Source organism: Octodon degus, unplaced genomic scaffold, assembly GCF_000260255.1.
Source record: "Octodon degus isolate 3935 unplaced genomic scaffold, OctDeg1.0 scaffold00017, whole genome shotgun sequence".
Classification (NCBI taxonomy): Eukaryota; Metazoa; Chordata; class Mammalia; order Rodentia; family Octodontidae; genus Octodon; species Octodon degus.
The window spans coordinates 8,501,825-8,513,148 of NW_004524593.1; the positions used below are offsets into that span (position 1 = coordinate 8,501,825).

An 11,324-nucleotide genomic window follows, 5' to 3' on the forward strand; every position below is an offset into this window, starting at 1 on the left:
CGAAATTCTTTAGCTGTTCTTTGTTATGAAAGTATTTCATTTCCCCATCAAACTTGAAAGAGAGTTTTGCAAGGTATAGTAGTCTGGTTTGGAATTTGTTTTCATAGAGGACCTGAAGTACTCTGCTCCATGCTCTTCTTGCCTGCACGGTTTGTAAAGAGAAGTTGGCCGTAACTCTGATGGTTTTCCTTTGTATGTGATCTGCTTCTTTTCTCTAGAGGCTTTCAGTGTATTAGTCTTGTGCTGAATTTCTGGGATCCTGACTATTATATGTCTCGGTGTGTTTTTCACTGGATTGAGGTTACTTGGCGTTCTGTATGGTTCAGTTACCTGAATGTCAGATTGTTTCCTCCTATTTGGGAAGTTTTCTGCTATTACTTCTGCCCATATTTTTTTAATGTCATTTGTGTTGATTCCTTCTTTCTCATTGATGCCTATTAGTCTCACATTTTTCATCTTTGCATCATCTTGCAGGTGATGGATTATTCTTTCCTGCATCCACGTTGTTTTTAAGAGATCCTTTCTTACCTTTTCAGTAGCTGCACCAGTATCTTCAAGATCTGAAACTGTGTCTTCACTTTCACTTAAACAGTTTTGCAAGCTTGTGATTGAGGTTTTAATTTCCTCTATCTCTCTTTGACTCTGCTTCATGCCATCTATTTCTTTCCTGTATTGCTCATTCAAGGAATCTGTCATTTTTCTAATCTCCTCAATTTTTTAATCAATGTCTTCTTTAGAAGCAGTTATAAATTCTTTTACTGCAGTTTTTTTTCAGATTGGGTTTCCTACCTATGTTTCTGTAGTTGCTTCTTTACTTCAGATGCTATGAGTTCTGAGAGTTCTTTTCTTATTTCAGAAAAGAATTGCGCTCTGATTACATCTATATCTTTCCGCTGTTTCTTATTTACTATCGACGCTATTATTTCATGCATTTGATCCGAGCTACCGTCCTCCGCACTAGTTCTGGGTGGGCATTGGGTTTCCTCCACATGTTTCTGCATTTGATTCTTTACTGCAGATGCTATTAATTCAGGGATTTCTTTTTTTATTTCCAATCTGAGTTCCTCTATTCTTTTCTGTAGCTGTTTCTTTACTTCAGAAGCCGCTGATTGATTGCTTTCAGCTGTGTGATTCCCAATTTGTTCTGTGTTAGTGTACTCTGCACTTGTTACGGGTGGGGTTGGGTTCTGAGGTTGCATTTTGTTCCTCCTCGTCATTTTGTGTAGCAGTGTCTTCTGACCTTTGTTGTAGATCTTTGTTGTAGTTATAACCTTAGCACGTACTGAAGTTCAGGTTCTGATCTACAAAGTTTGGATTTATCCATCTATGCCTGGCTTGAGTCTGGCTGTTGTGCTCAGCTCCTTCCTGCTGCTACCCTTAAGGGTGAACCTGTTGTGCCCCTGTGGCAAGATGTTCTGCTCCTGGATTAGCTGGGTGGTTCTATCCTCTACACTCTCTGCAGGTATGGCAGCTGTAGGCTTATACCCCAGGCATGTATGCCAGGTCTGAGCTAAGCCCGGAGGGGACAAGGTGGATTAGGAGGGAGAGGCAGCTCTCCCACACACTCACAGGTATGGGCTAGGACTGGGTCTGGGGGTTCCCAGAACGCGGCAGAAATTCCTACTCGGTGGGCGGGGTGGCGGAGGTGCTGTGGAGTGGTGAGGGGTGTCCCAAGGGGTAGAAGAGGGTCTTACCCACGCTGAGCCTGGACTGGGAGGAGTAGTTGGTCCAGCTGGTGCTTGGTAGCTGGAAGCTCTCCCACACACTCACTGGACCTAGGGTAGGACTGGTTCTGGGGGTTCCAGTTACATGGCAGAAATTCCTGCTCAGCAGGCGGGGTGGGGGAAGTACTGCGGAGTGTTGGAGGGAGTCCCAAGGGGGTGGAAGAGGGTCTCGCCCACACTGTGCCTGGGCTGGGATGAGTAGTGGGTCCCACCGGCGCAGGGTAGCCGGAAGCTCTCCCACACACTCACTGGACCTGGGCTAGGACTGCATCTCTACTAATCAGTTTTGAAACTGTCTCACTGCTATTTGTTTCTCTATAAAATTAATTATACACACACACACACACACACACACACATACATATTTCAATTGTTCAAAAAACAACTATGGTAATGAGCAAGACCTCTGATTTGGCAGGAGGCGGTACTGGGGATCTAACTCAGAGACACTACAACACTGAGCATCTGTTTGTTTAGTTGGTTTGTTTTTGAGATAAAATTTGGTTATATTAAATTGCTCAGGATAGCCACCAAGTTGTGATCCTACTACCTCAACCTCCCTGAAAACCCAAAACTTGACTCTTTACACTAATGGATGACAAACGTTCCCCAAACTAAAGAAAAATAGGCAGATGACACAAGATTTGACTACTGGAGTATTTTAGTGCCCCTGCCCAAATGTTCTGTAACTTTTATTGTAATTGAACTTATTCTAGTATACTCATTCACAATTTTAGATAAGATCATAAAATCATTCTGAGACTAATAATACTCTATATATGGACTATTTCTTTGGGAGAAATGTCTCTGAGAAAGAAATGGTAAACAAACAACATCAAAGGCAAAGAGAGTGCAGATCAGACTAAAATTGCAATTATAAATCACAGTTTAGGCTTTTTTCCTCAAGTCCTGGCAAAAATGTGCTATATAAAATTTATTATTTGGGCACTTTATTTCTATATGTACAAGTTTTTATATTTATTTCTATTCTTATAACAAAATATAGATTTAAGGAATGCATAATGTTCTCCCTATTGTGGATTACAGTATAATGGAAAATGTTACTCTTCATTTATCTGAAAACTTAAAAAATATAAATGCTATACTTTTGGTAAACAAATACAATGTATTTAATTGTAGATTTTGCTGATATATCTATGCAGATTATACCTGCATGGTACAGTCATTCCTTATACTTCACATGCAATTTAATAACTGAGTGACTAATACATACAAAGTACTATTGTTTTTAAATAATTCAAAGTATAATTCACAGTAATATATATGATTTATATGATTCCATACATTAAATGTGTCACAAGACAGTACTTACTCAAATTGCTATGAACACTGTCATATTCTTCCCTATTTAATGCTGTTTGTAACCCATTAACTTGATTTTATAACCTACTAATAGGTCACAACCCATAATTTGCTCTGCAAAATATAATACTCTATAAGCATTATTTGATTACCTGGATCTGGCCTATAATCAGACAAACCTCACAGCTGTCTCTCTGTGTGTGTCTGTGTACAAATGTAGCCTTGGGTGGAGATGGAACACAGGGTCTCATTCATGCTAGGCAAGAGTTTCTACCACTAAGCACAACTCTAGCTCCTTTCCTATGATATTACAGATTTATGTAAACCTTAAATTTTACTTTAGCTAAAGACAGTAAGACGCATCCTTTATTTAACTTTTTCTGAAGTTCTACCACAGAATTGGAAATATTGTTTATGTTTTAGTCGTGCAACAGCAGCACAGTTATTTTGTAAAGCCAGGCACAATGACACATGCCTATAATCCCAGCACTGGGAGAGGCAAGTTCACGCCTCATGTAGTGATTCAGTCAGACCCTATTTCAAAGCAAAGTTAAAAAAAAAAAAAAAAATTACAGTGTTAGCTGGACTTCAGCAGAAGGGAAAAGGAATGGCCCACATATTAAAGGCAAACTATACAGAGCTACACAGAGAATGTTCAAATAATGGAAATTATTCCACTGAGGCTGAAGTGTAAGGTTTGTGAGAAAGCAAAATATCTTTGGTCCTTTTTAAAAATTAACCCAATACCATATTTAACACTACTGACCATTTCCTCTATGTGTCTATGAGTGTGTGAGCACATGTGTGCGGGTTGTTGGCGATTACACTCAAGCATGCTAGGAAAGCGCCTTTGACCCCTTTCTCCTTTTTCATTTCCATGATGCAGTAGTTTGATCTTCTTTCTTTTATGGCCATTTGTATGAGTTACTTCTTTGGTGCCTCATCTTCGTCTTCTGCAGGCACACATGTTTTCCCATTTTCCAAGCACTACTTAGTTGTACATGTTTACTTTTTATATCACTATCACCTGCAATAGAAGCTGGCCAGGTTATACTATCAAACACCAAATAGTAAAATACTACATAGGGCTGTAGGTGAAGAGGCAAAAATCAAGAATATTATGTATGTACTTAAATAAGAAAAAATATAAGCTTTCTAATTTTTCCTACTTCTAAATTGAACCAGTGTTGTTCCCAAAGTCCTCAATGATTGAAGCAACTGTTCTTGACAAATGGCTGAGTCTTAGACACATTTATTGTCCCTGAACACACTTTTTAGGCTGTTGCACTCAAGAATGGCTTAGTTAACATTGGTAAATGGCTTTCCTTGCCCAGCTAACATATTAGCTATTCTGGAATACTGCAGACTCATTCATGTATTTTGCTTTTGAAAAGAAATTATGCTGTGATATGAAATTCTGTTTTCAATTATCTAATTTTTCTGATCACTTCTTTCCCATGAATTCAAAATGTGGTGATGTCTATTCAGACCATGTAAACATTTACTGTACAGTACTGTATTTTATCAGTACAGCTGCAGTCTAGCTGCATAAGAACCACAATACTTTGCCACTTATTGCACTTTTAAAAATCCACTCTCCTATGCATTAAAGCCAATCTGAAGATTATTCTTACAATATAGCAATATGTATAGTGATCAAAATGCTACTAATAATTGTCACTACCATATTTACTTAGCAAAGCATGGAAGAAACAACATGACACGATCTCTCATCTCTCCTCCCTCGTCCTCCAATCTTTTAATCCATTTTCCATCAACATGAATGAAACAAGTTGTTCATAATCTGTATGCTTTTGCTTGCTATATCTTCTCTGCCTCTTTTTCTTTCTCAATTTAGCTAATTTATATTTATCTTAGAAGAATCATTTATTTCATGCCTCTAAATAAATGCAATTATTTTCATCATCTGAAATATGAAAATATTATTTACTTGCCTTTACACTTATTACACGTGCTCTACCACTGAGTTCAAACCCCAGCTCTTTTTACTTTGAAACAAATCATTGCTAAATTGGCCTTGAACTTGTGTCACTCTTGTTTCAGCCTCCAGAGTAACTTGTATTATAAGCATGCACTATCTTAATTGGGTCTTGTGCCTCTCTTTATCCTTATTTATTCTCAATTGGTAGAGTTTCTAATATTTTTATTTTCCCTCAACATCTTACCCCATTTTTGTGAAATAGTTCATTATAATAAATTTGGCTCTACTTAATGTAGCACATGACCTTCACGAAAAATATGTAAAAATCTAAAAAGAAACAAAACACTATGAAGAAATACACTGAGAAAATTATAAAAAGGAAAAATTCTGAATATCTTCTTTAAAATGTAAATGATAGAAATGAAATCAGTTTAGATTGGGTTTTGACTTGCTTATAATTCAATGGAAAGGAAATAATTTATCATGTCACATGTTTAACTTACACTATGAAATGCAGTGCCTTTTCTATTTAGAATCATTTAAATAATGATTAAAAGAAAGCTAAATTTTACCACCAAAAATTATTAGAATAGAAATACATATAAAGATGATTCTTACTAAATTATTGTCATCCTGGAAAGCATAGTGCAAAGTTGTAATCCACTTATTGTCTCCATTCACTAATACATCCCTTTCTTCACGAAAACATGCTGTCTGCAAAAGAAAGAAAAAATTTTTTAGAGAACACTTTACTACTACTCTGGAAAAGGAATACATTCAATATTAGTCAGTATATGACTTTTCAACAACTCAAGTTTCAAAGCAGAAACTGAACTCCTGGAATAATACACTTTAAGAAAATATTTCAGGGGGCTTGGCCATAGCTCAGTTCTTTAAGTGCCTGCTTCCACAAAGCTGTCAGCCTCAGGTTGCTGTAGTTCGATCCCCACAACACCCCGGCCAGCCAAACCACCCCTGAGGGCATTCGGGAAAAAAAAAAAAAAAAAAATTTCAAATGAAAAAAAGCACTGTTCTATAGTTCAAATTTGTAAGAATGCAAAGAATTTAATCAATAAATACATATCAAATTACCACTCAGATGATACAAATATTTACATTTTACATAGAACCTTCAGATCTTTTTATTTTTAAAGTTGTAAGATTTCCTACTACCTAGTCTCCTCCTTTCCTTCCCTGATGTAATAAATACTTTGAAGATATTACAATGTATCAATATACAGGGACCACACATGTATCTATGTCCAAAATAAGAGAAGTGAATTATACTTGGAAAATTTACATGAATGTTGTAGTTTTATCTATCCTTTTGCTATCTGATTACATTTTTACTCAATAATGACTATTTCCCTTTTAACTATTATGTCATGCCATTGTTTGAGTATACCAGAACTTACCAATGTAACCCCCAGTTATCTCTAGCTTATATAAGCAAATTTCAACTTTACCAATGATAGCAATTTTCTTTTCCTAACTGCCACCTCACCACAGTATTCAAAGTCCCTCTTGTCCCCACATTTTTACACACATTTGGCATTATTAGACTTTTAGTTCCCAATTACATTTGCACATGAACAGATCTGTATATACTTAATGGCCATACGAACTTTCTGTATGGATGTTCACTTCCTTTGCCCATTTTTTCTAATTGTTTTTCTTTTTTCTTACTGAGTCATTAAAATTTTTATTTATTTGAATATAGCTTCCCTATTATTAAAGTATAGTCTGAAGAATCACATAAATAATAAAAATATTTTATATAATTCTGTAATACATAATCTTTAATTTTTAATTAAAAATGAAAAATCTGTACCAGAAACTTAAGAATGGAAAAGGAAATATAGAAAGTAAAAGCCCTCCTAAGCCATGCCCTGACAATTTTATTGTCCAAGTGTGTGTTCAAAAGTTATCACTTTCAACTCTTATGTTCAGTATACTCTTAGAAAATTTCAGAATATACATAAACATATATATAGAGAGATAGATACAGATATATTATATATGCATATGGTATCCCACTTCTTTTTGGTTTTTCCTTTTTTTTTTCTTTATACAAATGAGATCAAGGTACACTATAATAGTATCTATGTTTGCCCAGGTCACAATATATTGGAACATCTTTCCATCTTAGTATGTAGAACCCTAGGTAATGTTTCTTAATGGATATACCATTATTATGACACAGGGCCCATGGAGATGGCTTAGTAGAATAAGCACTTCCCTGGCAAGTGCAAGGGCCTGAGTTCAGTCCCCGGTTCCCCCCCCAAAAAAACCCAAAAGCAAAAACAACATATTATGACACAGTATTCTATATGTAACAAGTGCTTTGTTATTACTTCTCACAAGGTAAATTACCTAGTCATGATCCCCAAAACAATGCTATACAACTGGCCTTAATAATTCCCACATATATCTATAAATTTAATTTGAACACATAGAATTCCAAAAACCAGACATTAAATGGCAACATCAGAGAAAACACCAAAACAAAGTTTAATAGCCAGCTTTAATGGGCAGTTTTACCTACTATGGTTCACTGAAAGAGAAAACAAAATCATGTGACCTATTTACCATTAAATCTAATTTCACAATTAAACTGAAATGAAGGTTATCAAAGCCTAGGAGATATACTGTCTCCAGGCTTTATCTTACTATTAGCAGCTGTCTGAAATTCCTAGACATTCAAGCTAGACTCATCCTTTCATCTGATTGATGACTTCAAACTAATTGAAACTCTGAAGACTTGAGTCAAATGAAAAGACTGAAATGTGAGTTTCAATCTATGCTAAAAAGTTTATGAAATAAAAATATATAATGGACTATAATAAAAAATTTCAAACATATTCAAAAGTAGAGACTAAAACTCTCCCAAAGCACTATCGTGCAATTTCAATTATTTTATTCATCAGTCTTGTTACATTACAATGTCAACCACTTACCACCAGCCCTCAGCTCCACAAGTCCACATACATATATTAGGGGCCGGGGAGATGGTTCAGTAGAATAAGAGCTTCCCTGCCAAGTGCAAGGGCCTGAGTTTAATCCCCAGTTCCGCAAAAAATAAAATTAAATTAAATGAATAAATAAATAAAGCAATTCCAACAAATCGTGTGATTTTGCTCATAAATACTACTAAGCTATTCTTATTAGTACCTCAGATACCAACTCTATATGTGAAGCACAGAAGATCTGTAAACATCTACCTTGTTTGTAGCATTGTCACATTGAAACTTTGCTTGCCATCATCACCCAGCCACTGTACAAGTTATACTTTTTTCTATATTTGATAATACATTATTTAAATTTTATCTTTAAGAGATTACCGGGATAAAGAACAGAAGGAATATTTACACTAAAACATTAATAAGGGTCATATATAAAAATGACGGTAATTCTGCCACACTATTCTAAGATTCTCTTCAGTACACTCATAAAGAGTTTTCATCAAGTTAACAATCTTCTGTAGCACATAAAACTGCATACGGGGGCTAAGGAGATAGCTCAATTGAATAAGCATTTGCCTGGCAAGCGCAAAGGCCTGAGTGCAATCCCTGGCTCTGAAAAAAGAAAAGAAAAGAAAAAAAACCTGCATACATACTTAAAATCATACATCACAATGAGAAAATCTACAGGTGATTATATCCACTTTGGATTTTCATTTACTAGGAAGTCTTCTCTCTCCCTGTCTGCTTCACAAAAGTATTATCACAGAAAAATTCTTCTAAGTAATAACTGAGTATTTCTCTCTGATACACTATCTGATGAAAGCAAAGTCAAAATCTTCATGGTTAAAAATAAACAAATGGAGAGACTGGGCGTGGTGGCACGCCCTTGTAATCCCAGTGCTTGGGAGGCTAGAAAAAAGAGAATCACTACAACTCTAATCTATGTAGTAAGACCCTATACACCCTGTAGACCCTGTCCTAAATTCATTAAATAAATAAACAAACACATGGAATTTTAAATTTGAAAATGCAAGAATTCCAAAATTCAGGCCTCAATACATCATATCATCATTTTAAGTCTCCATTTTACAGATTTGGTGGTCAAACCAAACATGAGAACTATCAGGTTTTTTCAGCTTGTCAGCAAAAAATTGTTTTGTGAAGGGCCAGCAAGATAGCTCAGCAGACTAAGCGCCTGCTTAGGCAAGTGCAGGGACCATGGTTCGGTCACCAGAACCACATGTCACACCTGTCCCTCCTCCCAGTGTGCTGAGCTGGGTGGCATGTGCCTGTAATCCCAGTGCTGGGGAGGCTGAAAACTAGAAGATCACTAGAAATTCAAGCTGCATACCAAGACCCTATATCAAATACATTTTTTTAAATGATTTTTTTTTCCCATTTTATGTATTTGGTACAGGGTATCACTACACAGCTCAGATTTGCATCCTGTTTTCAGCCTCCCCAGCGCTGGGGTTATAGGCTTGCACCACCACTCTCAGACTGGGTTGCCTCCATCGCACCCTAGGGGTGGAGGCGGGGCCCTGCACAGCACTCAAGGATGTAACCCTGGTCCCTGCCCTTGCCAAAGCAGGAGCTTAATTCACTGAGCTATCTTGCCATCCCTGCAAACTGACTTTTGATATAAAGAAAAAGAAATCATTTGATAACACTCATAATTTGTGAGTGTATGAAAACAGGCACATTTTGAATCTCAAAATCTAGTGGTCCAACTCTTCTGAAGACAATTTACCCAAATCAATAGCTATCAAGAGTTTGTTTGTTTGTTTGTTTGTTTGTTTGTTTGTTTTGGCTGGCTCAGTCCACCCTGAGGGTAGGGGTGGCACAGCATGTGGTGCTAGGGATGGAACTGTGGTTCCCTGTGCCTATCTAAGCTTGCCTAAGCAGGCGCTTTAGATCGCTGAGCTATCTAACTGGCTCTGCTATCAGAGTTTAAATGTACAGTATTCCCCAGCTCTAGCTCAAGAGTTTCAATAGCAAAGATGTTAAATTTGAGAAATGGGTATTTTACTACAGTCAGCACACCATGAAAAATCCCTTAATGTAAACATTATCTTTAAAATCATTTCAACTTCACTACACAAAAATTGGAGTACCTCAGGGTAGCCCAGAGCAGTATCTCTGATTAAGTGTACCACATAGCTCCCGCTTTCAAAATTTATATTGGATATATATGTTCTCTCATTTTGAAATACAGCCAGATTTGGTGAAACAAATTTATTAACAGTTTGATTACATCTTCTAAAAATTAACAGGACAACTCACAAAAGTGCTCCAATATACATGTATTTATAAGAAGTATCTTCCTATAGTAAAATTATAGAAACAAACTAAATGCCATCAATGTTTTTAAAATATTTAAGATTCTTACCTCAGCTCTTTTCAGCATTTCCCATTTATTCAAAATTTTCATGGCAAATACTTTATCTGCATTTTTTAGTTTTACTACAGCAACCTAGAAAAGAAGGAAATATAACTTTTAAAATATAACACAATACTTCTTTCAGTCATCCATTTTTCCTTCTCTGTAAAAAAATAAATGCCAATAATCAATGATTGCAAGGCAGCTCAAATTTTAAGGTCCTAAATCAAATAGTGCCAAGTTAAAAAAAGTTACATTAGTGAACATATGCCAAATCAGTAACTACATGTGTGAACACCATCAGTTGCTTATTGGACATTATATCCAAGTTTTCTGCTCTGGAATTTAAACTTAACATCTACTATTACAAGAAATTGATCAAAATGTACAACATGAAGGAAATCAACCTTATGAAATAATGCATGATAAATTCCAACATAACACTCTATGGCATGCCAGTTGCCAAAACAAGTATGTTCTGCGGGGAAAAATTGGTATGAAATAAACTGAAAATGACCTATTTCTTCATTCTTTATTATACACACTATCTCATGATCCTCAACCCCCCAACGATTAAGCAATTAATTAGAGCAATTAAATTATTTTACAAATTATAGACTTTTTAAGATTACTTCCAACAATAACGAAAAAGAAACAGGTGTTTCTGCATTTTACATTTCAGTTATGGATCATGAAAGTGTCAAATACAATACATAAGATCCCACTCTCACTCTCAACAAATTGATTTCATTTCTAGTTCTATATCTCTGTTTCAGTTCAACAAGGTAAGTGATTAGGTCCCTTCCAGCTTGTTGGATATACTGCAAAATTGAAGCTAAACAAAAAAAGCACAAGACAATGCTTCCAGTTTTTAAGAGTTTGAGATGGAGAAAACAATTATCATTTACTATAATTTGCATCTTTGGTGTCTTTCAAAGGTACACATTGTAAAGCCCTGGTCCCCAGTGTGATGCTCTTTAGAGGTGGAAAAC

General features: G+C 35.9%; 1 protein-coding gene across 1 annotated transcript in view; it reads right to left on the reverse strand.

Moving 5' to 3' along the window:
• The window catches only part of Cdc42bpa (CDC42 binding protein kinase alpha), a 358,545-nt gene that overhangs the window by 232,431 nt on the left and 114,790 nt on the right, over positions 1 to 11,324 (reverse strand). Inside the window, exons 3-4 of the mRNA XM_023710189.1 lie at positions 10,342 to 10,425; positions 5,608 to 5,703 (exon numbers count right to left, since the gene is read on the reverse strand). Of these exons, the coding sequence (XP_023565957.1) occupies positions 5,608 to 5,703; positions 10,342 to 10,425 (180 nt within the window). The remainder of the gene's footprint in view (positions 1 to 5,607; positions 5,704 to 10,341; positions 10,426 to 11,324) is intronic.